Source organism: Coenobita brevimanus, chromosome 47, assembly GCF_032717465.1.
Source record: "Coenobita brevimanus isolate Jiangsu-jjx chromosome 47, ASM3271746v2, whole genome shotgun sequence".
Taxonomy (NCBI): Eukaryota; Metazoa; Arthropoda; class Malacostraca; order Decapoda; family Coenobitidae; genus Coenobita; species Coenobita brevimanus.
In genome coordinates, this window is record NC_137000.1 from 17,902,629 (window position 1) to 17,923,267 (window position 20,639).

General features: G+C 41.4%; 1 protein-coding gene across 1 annotated transcript in view; it reads right to left on the reverse strand.

Moving 5' to 3' along the window:
* Nucleotides 1-20,639, reverse strand: part of LOC145399103 (uncharacterized) — a 172,696-nt gene that overhangs the window by 53,204 nt on the left and 98,853 nt on the right. The window contains exons 12-15 of the mRNA XM_080271849.1: nucleotides 10,664-10,817; nucleotides 9,248-9,358; nucleotides 8,594-8,705; nucleotides 886-1,002 (exon numbers count right to left, since the gene is read on the reverse strand). Coding sequence (XP_080127975.1) covers nucleotides 886-1,002; nucleotides 8,594-8,705; nucleotides 9,248-9,358; nucleotides 10,664-10,817 — 494 coding nt within the window. The remainder of the gene's footprint in view (nucleotides 1-885; nucleotides 1,003-8,593; nucleotides 8,706-9,247; nucleotides 9,359-10,663; nucleotides 10,818-20,639) is intronic.

A 20,639-nucleotide genomic window follows, 5' to 3' on the forward strand; every position in this document is an offset into this window, starting at 1 on the left:
AGAGTAAGATACCGGGAAAGGAGGACAAGGAAAACGGAAGGAGGGAGGGGAATGGGAGAAGATTATTATAATGACGATGATAAGGAGGAGGTGGAGGAGGAGGAGGAAGGACAACGATGATTAGAATGTGAGACCAGGGAAAGACTGAGGAAAAAGGCTATGAGGAGCTATGTAAGTGAATGGGATAGGAGGAGGGTGAAGGGTGGCCAGGTGATACACTGTGACAAATGAGGAGACGTGCTGATCTGTCTTCAGCGTCAGCTTTGCTTACATAGTTGCCTTTGTTTCCTCTCTCTTATAATTGTTTTTATTCTCTTCTTTCTCTTCTTCTTTTCAAATTTGTTGATGTACTACAGAATCTTGTAACAAAGATAATGTCTTCTTGCGAGTTCCTTAAACTTGCTTTTGTCAACATTTATGTACTAAATGATCTCTTACTGCTGAGTGAGGAGTAAGAGATCATACAGAATCCTCTTTCTTATAAGTACTGTAATGATATCTGGAGAACAATATAAGAGCTGCGTGAACTGCTTCGTAGTACGGTCATATTTTGTAGGACTTGCTCACAGAGGAATCTGGTGAACGTCTTACAGAAACGTTTGTCTAACCTTCCTTTAACTAAAGTCAGTTTACTTTTACTTGAAAGAAACTTGTCACTCCCACAGCTTGGATGCAAAGTAGTGGTTGCATGAAATTCAATGAACCTTACTTAAGGCGGAATGAGCCTCTCTCGAAACTGACAAGACTTAACCACCAACTGAGCAGCACGGGGTTAGGAGTTAGGTAAAAAAAAAAGAAAAAGCATGCTATTGTAACGATTTTTTGAGATTTATGTTTTATTGTACTTTATGCTGACTTTCTTGTATCCTTCGTGATTAGACTTACTTGCAAGGGAATGTGGTGTAGGTTGAGCATTCTTTGGCGCAGAGTTCAGTGTCCCCAACGCCACGTATCAGATACTCTTGGTCCCCAGGCACAGGGTTGGGGTCGTCCATGGGCTCACTGCAAGGTGGGAGAGAAGTGGAGGTGGAGAAGAGAAGGAAGGGTGTTAGTGAGGGAGAAAGGAAGAAACGATGTGAGTGGGAGAAAGAATGAGGTAGACAGGGGAAGGAAAGATTTTGGTCCGTGAGAGGGGAATGAAGGGTGTGTGTAAGGGAAAGTGGGGAGCAGAGAGGATAAAGTGGGGAGTGAGGTGACAGAAATCGAAAGAAAGTGTTATTAAATATTTAACTTCAACATTATGGTGATGTCTTTTCCCATAATATTAATGCCATCTCCAGTCACCTTTATTCAGCTTACGAGGACCCATTGATACAGAAAGAGTTAGTGAGTGTAACATACTGTACATCCCTTCCAGTTCTGAGTATTCACCGTAAACTGAATGATACTGTCTGCAGGGGGGAAATGTAAGATAAAAAAGACGTCACTGGTTTCTAGAGTTTATAAAATGGTGGTAGCCCAGTCCATACAACCTCCGAGATCTACAATGTATGCTCCGAGCAGCACAGATTTGGTACCAAGCTGAAATCGGCCCGCTAATCGTGAACCAACTATGTCTTTAATTAATTTCAGGATATCAATAAATTGATGAATTGATGAAAATTAAACAAAGCAGGACAACACATCATAACGCTCCACATAATTATCCTTATCGTAAAATAGCATCAATTTGTGAAGGATGCATAGTAGCAAGAAATAAAACTGATGTAACCTGGATGGGAACTTACGCTGATACAACTATGTACAGTATGTGTGTGAGAGAGATATTCATCATCATCATCATCATCAGCCTGAGTCATTCCACTTCAGGGCAAAGGCCTCTCCCATCTTAATCTATTCTGACCTATTAGCCCTTTACCTATTCCATCGAAACCCAGCAAACCTCCGAAAATTCACATCTCCACTTTCTTTTTACGTGGGGAAGAAGGAAACAAAGGCCGCGAGCCCGCAATAACTTCTCCGTCCAAGAGAAAAGCAAAATACAAGAGAGAGCCAAATTCAAGATCCGATCATTTCGAGATGCCTGGACACACTGCATTTGAAAGACTGGAGATCATAAGAAACAGGAAATACAGACAGAGGGAGACAGTTCCAGAGTTGACCTGTTGCATAAAAGAAGGCCTGGGGGTAACGGTTAACTCTTGCATTTGAGAGTTGGACAGAAAAGGGATGAGAGTTTGCTGCTAAACGGGTGCTTCGCACCCGTCGTAGAGGTGGAGGGATGCAAGCAGACAGTTCTGAGGAACAAAGACCATTGAAGCAGCGATAGAAAAGAGATAAAGATGCAACAGTGCAGCGAAGAGACAGGGGTTGAAGGGAGTCAGTAAGAGGAGGAGAGTTAATGAGACAAAAAGCCTTTGACTCCACCCTATTGGAAGAGCTGTATGTAGGGAACCTCCCCACACATAAGAGTTGTACTACACACAGGGGCAGATAAAACCGGTGTATAGAGTCAACAATTGTCCAGGAGTAAAGAAGGAACAGAGTCGGCTTAGCACACCTAATCTCTTGGAAGCAGATTTTAAAAAAGATGTAATATGATCTTTCCAAGATAAGTCCCGAGTGAATGAAACCCCAAGCATATTCAAGGATGATGCAGGATTAAGCTGAATATTATTAAACATTGGTGGTTACACCTGTGGAAGATTTTGTCGGGTTGATAGGTGTGAGAACTGAGTCTTTGATGCATTAAAAACAACAAGATTATTCTTACCCCAGTCAGAGATACGAGCCAAGTCAGAGATTAGGTGTGCCATAGCCTCATCCCTTGTTTGCTGATGTAACTGCTGAGATGGCCATTGCAGGAACCGAATGGAAAGGTGAAGGGTGGAGTCATCAGTGTATGAGTGGATAGGGTTAGATGTACAGCTTAGAAGGTCATTGATGAATAAAAGGAAGAGAGTTGGTGATAGGACAGAGCCCTGAGGCACACCGCTGTTGATAGGTCTAGGAGAAGAACGATGGCCGTCTACAGCAGCGGCTATAGAGCGACCAGAAGGAAGCCAGAGATGAAGGCACAGATAGAAGGATAGACACTGTAAGAGGGCAGTTAGGAAATTAAAGATTTATGACAGACTCGATCAAAGCCTTTGGGATGTTAAGTGCAATAGCAAAGCTTTTGCCAAAGTCCGGAAAGGAGGATGACCAGGAGTCTGAAATGTAGGTGAGAAGATAGCCAGTGGAGCGTCCCTGACGGAACCCATACCGACGATCAGAAAGAAGGTTGTGATAGGAATAATGATTTAAAATTTTTCTATTAAGAATTGACTCAAAAACTTTTGAGATACAGGATGTTAAAACAATTGGACGATAGTTAGAGGGTTAGGAATGGTCACCCTTCTTTGGGACTGGCTGAATGGGAGCAAACTTCCACCAAGAAGGAAAGGTACAAGTTGATAGACAAAGGTGAAAGAGCTTGCCTAGGCAGGATGTATCCACAGAAGCACAGTTCTTGAGAACAGCAGGATGGACTCCATCAGGCCCATATGCCTTGTAAGTACTGAGGCCTATGATGGCAGAAAATACATCAGCTGAAGAAATTTAATGTCAGCCATGAGGAAGTCAGAGGGGGGAAGTGATGGAGGAACAACAATGAAATCGTGTAAGGTGGAATTGGAGGAGAAAGTCTGAGCGAAGAGATCTCCCTTATCAGTAGAAGAAATAGCTACAGAGCCATCAGAGTAGAAAATAGGAGGGAAGGATGATAAGGTAATGTTGTTAGAAAGGTTTTTGGCAAGGTGCCAGAAGGAGCGGGAAGAATTCGAGTTGGAGAGTTGAGAGCATTTAGTACAGATGAAATTATTTTTAGCAAAGCAAAGAACAGCACTTAGCACGATTCCGGGCAGAAACGTATAAAAGATGTGGTTCAGGGGTGGGTTGGCTCCAGTACCTTTTAGAGGCCCTCTCCTGGTTGCGGACAGCACTAGAACAGGCGTGATTTAACCAAGGCTTTCTTGCATTAGTCAAAAGATATGAGAAAGGAATGTATGCTTCCATGCCCAACAGAATAACCTCTGTAATGCATAAGGCACACTCAGGATGGCTCTTGTCCATGGAAACAATAATCATTCCAGGGAAAATCAAAGAAGTACTGCCTGAGGGCCTCCCAATCTGCAGCTCCAAAGTGCCACAGACGACGTTTCTTTGGAGGGTCCACAGGCCGTACCGGAGCGATAGAACAGGTTAAGGTGATAAGGTTGTGATCAAAGGAGCCCAGCAGAGAGAAAAGTTTAACAATGTAAGCAGAAGGATTAGTTGTAAGGAAGAGGTCAAGTATGTTGGAGCTCTCTCGAAGGCGGTCAGGGATACGGGTAGAGTGCTGTACAAGCTGGTCTAGGTCATGAAGGATAGAAAAGGTGTAGGCTTGTTCACCAGTTGGATCAGTGAAAGGAGAGGAGAGCCAAAGGTGGTGGTGAACATTGAAATCTCGTGGTTAATTTTCTGTTATCTGTTTTCCAAAGGACACAACCTGCTCACATCTGCTTTTCCTAATTAACTATAGTGATATCCTTTACTCTCGACTGTTTCCCTAACCTGGAAGCTCTCTTTTTCATATCTGAACAGTAAGTGATACTCAGCATAATCCTTTCCATTCCTCTCTGAGCAACTCCTAAGATTGCGTTTCAACGATACTCTACGTTTTCGATCCATAAATTGAACAACGACACAGATATATTGGAACTGCCGCTTTTGACAACAGCAGTCGTTCACCCTTTATGTAAATTCCTTAGCTTACCGACAGCTCTTCAACCTATTCCTGTTCTCTGCTTGATTTAGCAGCCATGATCTGGAACAGCTGAGATGTCTACCCTAGATATTTGATTTCACCACATACTAGTTCTTCACCTCCTGTCTGGGAGTAAACGTCTGTTACGCGTAACTCTCTTGTTCTTCATATTTATTTTCAAACCCTATCTCAGACTCTTCCTGTACACATCACCTATCATTTCTTGCAGTTCCACCCTGATCACTGAAAAGAACTGTGTATGAAGACTGTTCAATTGCCTTCGTTAATGTTAATCCTTTTGCCATGCCAATTTAATTTTCTGGAAGCGTTCTTTAAGTATGGTGTGGTTAACTTGGTTGAAATTGTCTCCTTACCTAACACTACTTTGTTGGTAATTTCTGGCTATCCTTATGGAGTTTAATGATTATACTGTTACCTCTGTATATATCTTCTAGCATTTCAAAGTACGGTTCTTTTTAACCTTACTCCCGAATTGCTCTCGCCAGTAGGCTACTACCGTTTCAACCGAGTCAAACGCTTTCTCATAACAAATAAATATTATGCTAAAAAAATTCGTATATTTTTGTTTTGTCTAATTACTTGATTAAGAACTTGAATATTTTATGCTGTAGTGTAACTAATTACTTGATTAAGAACTTGAATATTTTATGCTGTAGTGTAACCACAGTACTTATAATAGTTATCTTCCCCTTGAAAAGTTTACATATTCGTAAAAAGAAATATATTTCCAATGTGAAACACGTCCTTTAACCGAATGGGTTATTACACATGAAGAATACGATGAACCACTTCATAAATACAAAAAGAGCTTGTGCGTACCTTATTACTGTTTACCATAATTACCTGAATCGTAAAAATAGTAAAATATAGGGGGAGGGGGAAGGGCTCACTTTGTCGAGGGAAAGTTAATATGTTGCCCAAGGGAACATGTTAGTGTTTGCTACAAAAATCATGTATATTTCCATCGTTATCATTGTATTTACGGCTCTTTATTCTTGCACGGTACGTTATATATCATCTTGTCACTATAACACCTGCCACCACCATTATCCTTGCAGTACAATCACCACTCCTATTACCACCACGCCAACCATCACCACACCCTTACAACTACTGATCATCACCATTGCAGTCACCACTGTCATTTCTCTCCCACCATTAACAACACCAGCTTCGCCAACATTCCCATTTTCACCACAACCTTCTTCATCACTTTATCACCACCACCATTGCCACAAATACCACCACCACCACCACCACCACCACCATATCAACACCATCACCAGCATCACATCAACACCATCACCAGCAACACACAATCACCACCAACCGGCCGTCACAGTACCATCACCTCATTACCATATCATCACCACACCTCTACCAGCACCTTTGGCTCTCCTCTCCTTTCACTGATCCACCTGGTGAACAGGCCCACATCTTTTCTATTTTTAATGACCTAGAGCAACATATACAGCATCCTACCTGTATCCCTGACCGCCTTGGAGGGAGTTCAAACATACCTGACCTCTTCCTTAAAACTAATCCTTCTGCTTATGCAATTACTTTTTTCTCTCCGTTGGGCTCCTCCGATCACAACCTTATCACCTTATTCTGTCCTATTGCTCCAGTTCGGCCCGTGCATCCTCCAAAGAAACGTCGGTCGTGGCACTTTGGAGCCACTGATTGGGAGGCCCTCAGGCAGTAAATCTTTGATTTTCCTTGGAATGATTATTGCTTCCATGGCCGAGAGCCATCCTGAGTGTGCCTTCCGCACTGCGGAGGTTATTCTGTTGGGCATGGAAGCATACATTCCATTCTCATATCCTTTGCCTAATGAAAAAAAAAAAAATGGTTTAATCACGCTTGTTCTAATGCTGTCCACAACAAGGAGAAGGCCTACAAACGGTACCGGAACTAACCCACTCGTGAATCATCTCTTATGTTTCTGCCCGGAATCATGGTAAATATGTTCTTCGCACTGCTAAAAATAATATCATCTGTACTAAATACTTTTAACTCTCCAACTCCAGTTATTCCAACTCTTCTGACACCTTGCCAAAAACCTTTCTAACAACTTTACTTCATCATCTTTCCCTCCTCTTTTCCATCCTGATGGCTCTATAGCTATTTCTTCTACTGATAAAGCAGAACCCTTTGCTCAGACACTCTCTTCCAGTTCCACCTTAGATGATTTCGGTGCTGTCTTTCCATCACTTCCCCCTTCTGACTTCCTCATGGCTGACATTAAAATTTCTTCAATTGATGTATTCTCTGCTATCACTGGCTTCAGTACTAAGAAGGCATGTGGGCCTGATGGGGTCCCTCCTATTGTCCTCAAGAACTGATTCTGTGCTTGCATCCTGCGTAGGTAAACTCTTTCGCCTTTGTATATTAACTTGTACCTTTCCTTCTTGCTGGAAGTTTGCTCTCATTCAGCCTGTCCGAAAGATGGATGACCATTCCCAATCCTCTTACTATCGCCCAATTCTTTAACATCCTGGATTTTAAAAGTTTTCAGTCTATTCTGAACATAAACATTTTAAAGCATCTATCCTGTCACAACCTTCTTTCCAATCGTCAGTACGAGTTCTGCGAAAGACACTCCCCTGGCAATCTTCTCACCTACCTTTCAGACTCCTGCTCATCCTCCTTTCGGGACTCTGGCGAAAGCTTTGCCATTGAACTTGACATCTCAAAGGCTTTCGATCGTGTCTGGCATAAATCTTTAATTTCCAAATTGCCCTCTTACGGTTTCTATCCTTCTAACTGTGCATTTCCTTTCTGGTCATTCTGTAGTTGCTGCTGTAGACGGCCACCATTCTTCTCCTAGAATTATCAATATTGATGTTCCTCAGGGCTCTGTCCTATCACCAACTCTTTTTCTTTTGTTCATCAATGAGTTTCCGAGCTGTACAACTAACCCTATTCACTCATACACTGATGACTCCACCCTTCATCTTTCCGTTCGCTTCCCACAGCGTCCGTCTCAGCACACCTAATATCTGACTTGGCTCATATCTCTGACTGGGGTAAAAGTAATTTTGTTGTTTTTAATCCATCAAAAACGCATTTTTTTCATCTATCAACTCGATGGAATCTTCCATAGGAGTACCCTCTAATTTTTAACAATATCCAGCTTAATCCTGTATCATCTTTAAACACATTCGGGGTTTCATTCTCTAGGTATTTACCTGGGAAAGAACATATTACCTCTTTCGTAAAATCTGCTTCCATGAGATTTGGTGTGCTAAGCCGAATCCGTATCTTCTTTACCCCTGCACAGTTGTAGACTTTATACACGAGTTTTATTCGCCCCTGTGTGGATTACAACTCTCATGTGTTGGAAGGGTCCCCACATACAGCTCTTCTTAACAAGGTGGAGTCAAAAGCTCTTCGTCTCATCAGTTCTCCTCCCCTTACTAGCTCCTTTCAACTTCTGTATCTTCGCCGTACTGTTGCACCTTTATCTCTTTTCCTTCGCTACTTCACTCGTCACTGCTCGACTAAACTGTTTGCTTGCATCCCTCCTCTACGTACTATGGCGGGCGCGTTGCACCTGTCTAGCAACAAACTCTCATTCATTTTCTGTCTAGCAAGAGTTAACCGTTACTCCCAGTCTTTCATGAATGCAACAGGTCAGCTCTGGAGCTGTCTCCCTCTGTCTCTATTTCCTACTGCCTATGATCTTCAGTCTTTCAAACACAGTGTGTCTAGGTATCTCGAAGTGAACGGTTCATGAATTTGGCTCTCTTCTCTTGTTTTTTTTTTTTTCTTAGAGGGAACAATTTGTAGGCTACTGGCCTTTGGTTCCTTCCTCCTTGCATAAAAAAATAAAACATGACTCACACATAAGATAGGATGTAAGGCGGCCTCTCCAGCATGGTAGCGGTGGCCATGACAGAGTTGGTGATCCCGTAGTCTTTCCTGGAGTTCCTCTGGCTTTCCACTAGGCTGGCTGCTGTTCCCACAAGGTCGATTGTTATCTATCACGGGAAATTAGGTTCAAAATGCATATCTCAACTTTGTTTCTGTGACTGTAATATGTCATTAGTGAGAACATGTGTTCATACTCTCCATCTCATTCATTTTGGCCGTAAATGCAACCTGTCATGAGACAATGTGTTGGAACTCTACACATTTCACCCCCCTTCCCTTGCCCTATAACCTGTCAAGAGAAATGAGATGGAACACTTATTATGTTATTTTTACTCCTACGGCAGTCCTGAAAAAAATCTGTCCATAGTCGTAATATTACTAATGTATCAATCTGCTTCATATGGCTGAGTTCTCTGACATTGTGACTACAGGATAAAAAAAAAGGTAAGATGAAGTACATGACGATCAGTATAAATGAATAAGAAAAAAAATCGTAGACCGAGGTCATGGCTGGATAGACTAATGTCTAAACAGATTATGGAAACGTTCGTAAACATTAATAAATGAAAGACGTGATTAATGATACCTAGATAAAAGTGCAAGGAAAGAAACACCCTGGTATACTAACGTCTAGGGCGGCGATGCGTGTGGGTGAGATCTGCGCTGACTGGATGATAAGGGAAAAAAGCTGGTCCTTGAACACATCCACGGCGTCCCTCACAGCAGCCTCCTGCTCTGTAACACGCACACCTTATCATAAATCAAACTTAGAGAACAGACACAGCAGTCGTAGCCTGGTATGTAGCCATTACTCTGTAATATATTTCTTCATATTTCAGAATATAATACCATTCGTCCACTCACATGATGCATATCGTTACAATCTGCTCTATGGTAAATTTCATCCTCTCACAATGCAGGTACCAGAGTAATATCCTATTATGTATTGGGTGTTTTAAACCCATATAATTGGTAACACACAGCTCTTCTGTCAAGGCTTCTTCAACCCAAAGAATAGTTACTACCGTCACAGGCACTCCATAAAGTACTGTATATACAGCGCATACAATAGGATAGATATCAGTCACAGCCCATCCCATAACAGAGACATTCAGCTCACAGAAGAGATACCACAGTCACAACCCACCTCATAACAAGCATATACAGCCTAGAGAATAGATACCACTTTCAAAGCCCATCCTTTAAAACTCAGCATGGTAACGACTGTTGTTTTGCTCTGCTGCATAACTCCCTCTGAGAACGAGCCAAGGAGGTTGTATTAGCCTGGTAACATTTTTTGGTAATCTTCGGAAGAATAGTTGGATGGACCTAGGTGACGCAGTATTGTACCTAAAACTCCTCACTCCAGTGACGTCTTATCTTTAGGTTACTCTTACTACTATCAGTTGATTTAATGGGGTTAGCGGAGTCCCATACCAACGAAGGGATTGACGAAGGCTGTGGTTAACCCTTCAGTCTGAAAAAACTCTCTAAATCTAAATCAAAATGCTGGTACTAGCAATAATATAATGCCAAAATGTCACCGTACAGGTGGGGATAAAGGTAATAATATCACTGTTTCAGAATAACACGGAGACAGAAGGTGTATGATACTAGGGCGATTGTATGTCTGAGCCATTTGTCAGCGGGAGAGAAAAGAGGAATGGAGGAAGAAGAACAAGAAGGTTTTGTATTAATTTCTATGCACTCCATGAAGGGGCCATTCAGATGTAATAATCAGTTTTTGCTAATGCCCAATCTTTTTCTGGAATACGAAATGTAACAGTCAAATTTACATCCAAGTCCCCCAACTGTACAGCTGAGAAAACAGGATCAGAGGGGAACAGAAACTTCTTCCAAGTATCTGACCGGCCCAAGAATTGAACTAGAAGAGTTCTAGTTCCGAGCTGAATATGCTACCACTGACTCAACGGCTCCTACACGATCGAAGAAAGGGGGAGAGCGAGGGGACGGTAAGAGCGGAGGTAAAGAGGGAAGGGGGAGAGGAAATAATAAATTAAAAGAGCATAAATTACTTACTCTGATCAGCGGGGAAGACAATAAGGATGTAGGAGATGTCCCCGAAGCCTTCTTGGTTCTGGCCCTCCACACACTCGCCAACGTAGAACTCATCCTCCAAGTACTGCCTCACAACACTGAAGTCGTATATGTTGGTAGTCCTCAGCCCCACCACCTGCCATGACCAGGACGAAACACAGATTACTGTACGTCGAGATGGAGGGATGGAAGTGGTATGTTCGATCTCTCAGCTGGGCAAAATTAGTCTTGTGTTAGCTTGAATAAAATACTGCTGGACCTCTCATGTCAGATCACTTGCTAAAACCGCCTCAAAGACACTTGGAATATTTTACAGAGTCCATAACTTCTTCAATGAAGAGCAGTTAGCTATAATTTATAAGTCATGTGCGCTCTCAGCTTGGATATTGCTCACCCTTGTGGAATGGATGTGGAGAGGTTGCACTAAAACAGCCAAACAAAATTCAGAACAAAGGTGTTGGAATTATTAATAACCCTGCTACTATAAGTAAATTACTTCCCCTAAGTGTAAGAAGGAATGCTGCCTCCCTTGCATTGTTATACAGATACTTTTATGGTAAATGCTCAGACGAAATTGCGTCCATTGTGCCACCACTCCACGCCCTCCCTCGTGCTACACGGGCATCTGGTAGCGCTCATGACTGGAATGCCACACAGCCATATTGCAGAACCTCTGCCTATCAGAATTCTTTTATTCCGAGAACTGCATCTCTCTGGAACTCGCTTCCCCGGAGATGTTTCCCTCCAAACTTCAACTTGCTGCTGTTCAAGTCCAACTGTTACAAATATTTTATGAATGGAGGACGCCAGTAATCTGGTGTCTGGATTTCTTTTATTCATTTGTTTTCCTTCCTCTATTTTATTATTAAAAAAATAGATATAACTATGGTATAATGCAGATGATGCAGATGTATAATCCTCACTTACCTGTCCCATCGTCATTTATTCTTCTTAACTTCACTTAGTTTTGTTTAGTTCAGTGGGGTATGTTCGTAGCGCAGTGATAAAGAGGGCATTATTTCACATTTATCTTTCCAAGAGTTTCTCTAAAGTTGAAGAAAACTCTCTGGTGATGGTAGTAATAGCCAAAAAATAATGTCCTTCCACAGAAGAAGTTAAGTGTTCCCACGTCACCTTGTCATCTTCATTCTCACCCACGCATTGTTATCTCTTCTGTGTCAACCCATTAGCATCAGCTTTCTCATTCTTCCCGTCTTATGCCATTTACTCTGTCATTCACTATCGGGGACATCTTCCTCCCGATACTTATCTATTTGCTGTGACTTGCTAACATTTCATTGATTTCTGGTTATTCTCGAACTATTTATTATGTCTCCGGAAAACCATCAGCAGCAAATGTAAAAAACTGTTCACCGCAAGTCTTAAGCTGCTGATGACAATTTTGCATTTTATTTTGGCTGACAACAGATGATTTTATTCATCGTGGAAGAAAGTGCCGCAGCTGAAATGTCAATTGTCACTACCTCATTTACAAATGGTGTGGCGGACTTAAGCTGAAAAAAGTAGTTTGTCGTTAGCCAGAAGAAATAATAAGACTGCCGACACCGATAGATAACTAATAATAATGATCTCGTATATCCATACTCCATCACACAACCGTAGTCTTCTTTTAGTTAAAATCTGACGGTTTCAACTAGGTTGCACGGAAATGCTCGAAATATAACGCAGACTGATATTCTTTAGGGATTTCTCCGTTCCTCAGATGCAAGACCAACAACATATTGTACAGAAACTGCCAAGTTGTTGTTGTTGTTTTTTACATTGGGTAGTTGATTACTATTTTTGACTCATGACTTCTCCAGCTCATAAACCTATATTGATGGCATAAAAAAAAAAAAAAAAAAATGAGTCAAGACGGTAAGCTGCATCCAGTTTTAAGTAAACGAAGGTTGAATGAAAAGTAATGGCTACATCTCATTAACTCATGTTCTAATAATAATAATGATAATAATAATAAAACACTGAAGTAGTCTTAGTTACATCCTCATTTACTGCACATGTTTGCTTGTCGACATTATTACCATCAGTCGCAACACACATCTGTCAATGATAGCGAAACCGCCGTGAAAGAATCCTCACTTATGCTTCCACCCAGGTTCCGATATTCCTTTCCACCTCTTCACTGTCAAACTGATATGCACGAAGGTGTTCCTTCATTTCCGGAAAAAGGTGAAAGCCACACGTAGCCAAGTTTGGACTGTATGGTAGATGGTGAAATCAGTTCTTCGACTGATGCCATGGTGGTTCGCATGGTGCGGGGTCGAGCACTGTCAATGTGTATCCGAATGTTGTTCTTTTGCCTCCGAACTCTTCTTAATTGTTGATTTACAGTTTTGAGTACTGAAATGTAGCTCTCCGCATGAAAATCCATAAGAATAATGCCATTTGTATCACAGAAAATTATACCCATGAGTTTTCCTGATGAAACTTGGGTTTTGAATGCTCTTTTTGCAGATGAAGTTTTGTGATGCCATTCCAACGCAGATAACACCTTAAACAACTTGTACTCTTTAGTGAATTTCAGTAGGAGAGACTAATTCTGCAGTCAAAAAATTCAGTCACGGCACGTGGCTTAAAGTGCACCGACGAGTGTTGAGCAAGGCTTTCATTTCACGTATAACAGCAACATAATCGCTCAACACATTAAGTGAGCCTTAACTGGATACAAAGAAGAAATGGTATTGGTTAGTTTAAGCACAGCACTGCTACCTGTGCCGCCATTTGCTGAATGTTTATAATTATGAAGGCATTACTTTTCATTCATCCCTCATATTGTCAATGGTGTAATTGAAAACTGAGTTATCGTTTTGGATTCCTCCACTTCATCGTGTTCATGACCCAGAATACAGATCCAGTATGTTTAGTGTCAACATGGCGAGTTGGATTATGGAAACTATCTGAGGGACGGGAGCCATGCCAGCAATTGCTGCTCGTTGGAACGGTCCCGTGGCTGCGATATGTCTCACTTTTGTGGTCTTTGCTGCGATTGCAGTCTTGCCAGGATGTGGTGACTCCGTGGCTTAAGGAGAACAATTTTGACATTCAGTGTATTAACCCCAAATAACTAAAGAAGCTTATTGTGGCCCAGGTGAATGTTGTTTTGATGGTGTTGCAGGTGCAACTGGACGACTTGTTTCTGTGCCCTCGATAGTTTATCTCTCGTTGTTGATGATTGTATCACCCTTTTGTTTTAAAATGAAGAAGCGTCGGAGCCCAACAGGCCAAGGACCATTGTTCATTGTGTCCAGGAGTTGTGCATGACCAAACGCTTCATTAATACTCGTATGTAGTATAGGAAGCAGAGATGCTGTCGACATAAGTATGAAGTTTCCCAGACGTTAGAAGAGTGTTATAAGAAAACTCCTTCATTCTTTTTAATCATTGAACTCTCAGGGTGTCTGCTGTTTCTGAGAAACCGAGAAAGGGCAGGAACTGATGATCGGTAATGACCTCAAAGGTAGCTCTACAAAGAATAGATAAAAAATAGTTTACTGCCAAAAGTAACTCGATCCACTCCAATTTCTCGGCATTGTGGATTGTTTCAGCTTTTTGAAAGTGTATCTGGCTCAGGATAATGTGCATTTTCTGCTTCCCTCTGTTTTGTGCCAGAAATGAAGTGTGGTCAACGTCAGATGCATCAATATATAACTGGAAAAGAAAGTTATTGTCTGGGAAGACTTCCATAAGCATCTGAAGGAGGGCTTTTGGGTAGTTACAAATGTGTAATGGCAGTCGGCGGCATCATACAAAGGGTATGTGATGCAGTTACGAGTTTTGGGATAAACTGCTTGTAGCATATTCATTCCTAGATTTGGCATCGAAAGGTCCTAAGAATGAATGAGGTTGAGCTGGATTGTTTGGGGTGGCAGTGATGTCCCCGATCGTCACCGCCTTGTCGGGGTTCGGTGTTTCTCTCTGCTGAGATCGTGTGGCTCAGTTAAGGGGTTGAGGCCCGTCCAAGATGTTCATCGAGGGTTGGGCTTTCGGCCAGCTTTACGGTGTTGAATATATATATATATATATTTCTCTCATGGTCTGGACATCTGTTAGTGTTCTATTCCAGCTAATGCCAGACGAATTTAGATGAAAATGACTCCAAGGAGTCTGAGTCGGGTGCTATAAGTGCCAGATGAGGGGGATTACGATTTTGTCACCTATACGGGTGAAGCTCCTGTGTCAGCCCATGGAGGACAACATTCATAAGGCAAAAGGAAGTGACTGGGCTGTTCCGGAGACTGAATGAAGGAACAATGAACTGATGTTGTTGGCTACTACTGGTGGCAAAGATGATTTGTGTAATAACCATGAGGCAGACAGTAACTTATTAGTGGCGTTACTGTAGGTCGAGGATGGAAAATATCTTAGCTCCAGAAAGAGTAGAACTCTTCACAGCCAACAGCTTATGATAATAGTTGGGTGTTATTATTCAGCAGAAAACAGTTCACACTAAACTGGAGAGACCCATCATTTTATCTGGTGTCGACTGCTGGGAATGACCAGTGGCTGTCAGAGGGTTTCATAATCGTTGTGCAGGGCATCTATCACTTGATGTTGATTTGGCGCATACTCTTCGGAATTTTTACAACGGGACTGTTGCTGAATGGGTGTCTCTTCTTTGGGTAATCTAGATGTCAGTGATGTTGATGTGGCCTGTATTATCCTCTGACTGGGCAAGAATATCCTGGTACATGGGCAACAGACTAAAAAGTTAATGGCAGTGAGGCTTAGGAATGCAGGAGAGGAGTTAGGATAGATGGAATTTTTTTTTTTTTTTTTCCAGATCCTACTGTCAACTCTGTGCGTGTTGAAGTCTCCTAGTATCAAACCTTTGCCAATTGTGTGAGGGGGCTGCGCTCCTGAACTATGAAGTGAGTAGTGGTACTGGGTGGTGTTTATCTGGTTCTATAAAAAAATAAAAAAAAAACAGAGAGAGACTGGTTTGTCGTGTATTGTGGGACAAAGGGTTAAAATCTCTTGATAGCCTGGCAGTATGGCGCCTTTGTACAAAAGGGTGGTTGAACCATGATTGTGGAAGAGGTAGAGTTGATATTACAGTAAAGGGTAGGGTCTATTTCCCCCACGAAATCAGTTGCTGGTCACAGTCTAGAACAACGTGTATCTTCTAGTTGAAGTCAAAGTTTTGGTGGTCAAGAAGAGGCAATGTTTATGACGTGGAATGAGCTAATTGTAGTGTCTCCATTGCCTGCTGTGAGTGGCAGGACAGAGATGATCTCTGTCTGAGGAATGTTGGACCCCTCTATTGCTGTTAGATGGATGCTGATGGGGCAGAAGAAGTCAGGTTGTTTTCTGTACCTGGCGATGAAGGACCCTGTCAGACAGGACCTCGCCGCATACAGTAAGAGGATGACGGAAATTTTTTTCTTTTTCTTTTTATCTTTTTTTTTTTTTTTTTTATGCCCGCATCACGATCAGTGAAAGTGAGGGTAATGCTTTAATGTGTGTGTGTGTGTGTGTGTGTGTGTGTGTGTGTGTGTGCATATTTTAGTAAAATAATCCAAAAAGGTTTTATCCGATCATAACAAAACCTGGTGGAATGGTGGAGGGATGGCCCATGTAGAAACCTATTGTCATACATCAGGGTCACAGGGCTACGTCTAACGACCCAGCAAATTCAATTGAGAGTCTTATTCAATTTTGATCAAACTTGAGGGGAAGGTTTAAAGGAGGAAAGAACGAAGTAATTAAGTTCTGAGAACAGTTAAAGGTTAACACCTAAGGGTAAGGTCGATGTTCAATCCGTATGTGTGGCCATTAACATAATAACTTGCAGTTTTAGTTCTATTTTTAACCAAACTTGGTACAATGGGTGAGGATCAGAAAAGGAGTAAACCACTTTTTTTTCAATAATAACGACTCAAAAGCCATCTTAAAACGTTGTTATCTAATTTGGACAAAACTTTGTGGAACAATTATTGATAAGACAAAAATAAAAGAACATGATTTCTAGAGCAGTCAGTCAAAGCTCAAGGTCACAGGGAAAGGTCAAAGGGCAATGTTGCAAGACAAGTTCAACTCAAACATTTTCTCTCTAATTTGAACCAAACATTGAATTGGTTAAAGGTCAGACAAGAAAAATTTATTAACCTGCCAACTCCCGATGACATATATATACCTGTATACCTGTATGTCTGAACGTTTTGTCACTGTGACTCCCGTTGACGTATATAAATGCGCCGCAATTGCAAGATCTTTCATTTGCACATTTTTCAAATTTTCTGCGTGATTTTTGGTATGTATACACAGGACACCTTCCTCTACGAGATGCCAGGCAGGGACAATGCCTTATGCATGACCTCCCCCCCCTACATGTCATTGTCTTGGCAATTCACCTGCTACCAGTGACCTGGCCAGTAAAAACATGTTGCGCCACAGTATGAAATTCAAGGCCAGAGTGATTCCCCAATCGATGACAATGTGGAGGACAGAGTTAACATAGCATTAGAGGAAGAAACAGTCAGAAATGATGGTCAGGTAATGTCGCCAAAAAAAGGTGAGGTATGTTGATGTGTTTGGTGAGTGAAACAATGCTTATATTGCCTATATTACTGTGTGAAAACCAATATATTCTTGTACTACATATAAATTCGTACCAAGTAAATTAATAAATACCTATTATGACTGGTGTGGAATAGTTACCCCTCCCATAGAACACGTTTTCTCTGGAGCCAGCCCCATAGAAAACACAGTAAGGTAAGGGGTACCAGTACCTGTATTCGGTATTTTAAACCTCAGGTGAGCGATTTCTCTATGAATTTTCGATGTTTTAAAAAAAAGCAAAGGTTTTAGCCAGAAAAAACAAAATTGAAAACCTGCCGGGATTGGGGGAGATTATTGGTTAAAAATCTGCCAAGAAGGGGCAGGTTAAATTTTGTGAACAGTCAATCATTGGTCAAGGTCATTAGGCAAGATCAAAGTTTGACCAGTGTGTCTGTGTGTAAATCAAATAACTAAAACAGTTCTGATCTGATTTTGATCAAACCTGGTAAATGGGTTGAGGATTACCCAAGAAGTTGATCAATTGCTTTTAAAAATAATAATTCAAAGGTCTAAACTTTGTGGATGAGTTCGTGATTAAAAAAAAAAATAACAATTTTGAGGACAAGTCAAAGGTCTAGGTCTTAAAAGAAAGTAAAAGACAAAGATCACAATGCTAAGTAGAAGGGTTAACGGTTAGATAAAAATGAAGGAATTCTCTTTTGATAGTAATCTGTCAAAAGTGAAGTCAGAAGGTGAAGTAGTGTATTCGGCCCTCAGATGAGCTGATGGTGATCGCGTGAGTTACACCCTGAGTGGATTTCATTTTTTAAAAATTGGAGATGGTAGGCCGATCTAACTTATCGCTCCCCAACATGCAGCTAATCTGTAAAGAAGTTCCTAAATGTTCATTATGCTACACTGCGTACGCATCATGTAACTGTTAACGTAGTTGTCCCAGTATCTACAACCACTTGAGAACGTTGAGTGTCAAGGGTGTGTTAGCGTAGTGTTTGATGTGCTGTTGGGGGTGGCTGGAGGAAGGAAGGGCTGGAGCAGCCATACTGTACATTCATCATCGCTGTCAGCATAAAAACGGCTAACGAAGGAGTGCTGCTTGCGTCTGTGTGAATCTGAGACCCTTAATTTTGTGTACACTGCTCCCTGGTGTTGGGAGCTGGAGTTGGTAATGGACTGGTTGTCGGTCGTGTGTGAGTTATATAAAGTAATAAAATGTCACTGGTAATCATCGGAATATCATTACTTTTTTCTCCCCGATTCAATATTTATGAACAAAATAGCCGATCAAAGTTGGATTTTTTGTACCTCACGCGAAACATGCACCCTCATTGGGAGGTCACAAACCCTACCAGGGCACAGCTGGCCACCACTGACAACAATGATTGGGCTCAGTATCGGTAAGAATTCTGTGATATTAAGCTGTTATTATCATACTAGGTATGTAAGACTTAATGTGATAGCTCTCTTAAAGATGAAGTATGCTATGTTTTTGCTTTAGTGAAGAGTTTTGTTGGTTTAAGAAAGACTCATAGTGACGGCGAATCTTGCGACAACCATGGGGTACCTGTAGGACAACTCATTAGCACAAAGATTAGATTTAAGTCATAATGAAGTGATTGTAATGAATTGTAATGAACTGAATCAGGATAAGTATTGCTAGGTCCATTCTTCAGCGGCATATAGCCCTGAAACTGGGCAGTAATACATAAGGAAGATGTCACAAAGACCGAAATATTCCAGTGTTTTTACTCCTAGATAGGTTTGATTGTCAATAACTAGACATCTGTGGAGTATTTGGTTATCTTATTACTTGGTCTTATGTGCTGGTGATATTTGAACATCTTAGTAACAGCCAGTCTGATCTGGAGAATTAGATAATCACATCGCTACCAATGGCTTAAGCCAAAGTTAGGGTTGGTTTTGCTTGACAGGTGACTGTTAGGTTAAGCCGTATATGCTAAGCTATTATAATATTTATCACTATGTAAGTTCATACACATGTAAATATCTGAAATCCGGTAAAACAAAATTGTTTAAATGACACTTAATAAAATTTCAGGATTCAGAGCAAAAATTTGCTAAAGGTAGCTGAAGTGTTTCACATCTAGCATGACAACTTGCCTTGACAGACTTCTGTTTTGTGTAAATATTGATTTACAATGCATATATATATGTACTTATGTTTTAAATTAGTATTTATGCAAAATGGAATTCTGTCAATGCAGGTTGACAATCTGAAGGGTAAAAATCTGCTAACTTTAGCAAGTTTTAGCTCTGAAACCTGATTTTTTTTTAACAGTCATATTATGAAGAACAATTTTTTTTACTGGATTTCAGATAATTAGGTGTGCATGAACCTATCTGGCGATAAAAACTGTAATGTTTTCCCTTGATTCGGTATTTCCTCACACCGCTGCATGCACACCAAAAAGCCAGCCAGGAGACAGGACGTGTGTGCTGGGCAATCCCAAGGTCCTGTCCTCCCCCCTTACTGTTTTTTAACCAGCCCATACCCCACTGACCAGGCAAATGTATGGCCCGGCCTGCACTATAGGTGCAGGGAATCTTTAAACAACAACAACAGTCGGTGTTGCTAGTTGTGATGGGGTACTCCCGACGTACTGCTTGCCACCGCAACATGCTGGTTTTCTTCTCTTGGAACAGTGATGACATCTTATTTCTGTTATTCTACTTGTGTTCTTGCACAGTGGAACAAAACACCAATGGTGGTTATTTGCTGACTTGGCCAAGATGAAGCAAAACTTGGCTGATCAGCAGTACCACAACCATTCAGCTGGGGATCACAGTCTTGTTTTGCTTCCGGACTTGGTGGCCTGTGACGTCACAGTCACTCAAGGCTCGCGCTGCCATCAAACACTTTTTGTGCAACTTTGAAGTTTCACATCTCCAAATTTTTATTTTGGTTTGTCAAATTAACTACATAATAGGATAAGTCAACACATTCAGCACCCAAATAAATTGTATACTTAAAAAAAAAAAAAAAAATGACCGTCAACAAGTCCACTGGGTTGTGGACAACTGCAAAGTTGTCCTGTACGTTGAAGGGAAGGTTACTGAGATGTGTGTTGGTGATATGCATCTACTGAGTTTTGACGTCGGAATCTGAATCAACAAGTCACAGCAGCCATTGGATTTTGTTTCTGTTGACTGGAAATTTATCTCAAAATGGACTTCGTGTAAGTACCAGGGGGTTTGAATGCACTCAGTTTCATTAGATAGGGCCTCATTAACTTCTTCCCTGATGGGACCCATCCGCCTAAAGCATGAATACGAGGGGTGACTGTACGTGGTAAATCCGTGGTTTGCGAAAGCACAGGTGATTCCCTAGATCATTATTAAAGTCCATAATGATTAATGTCTGGGATGCTGTCTGCCCACCGTAGCTGGCATGCTGATGAGT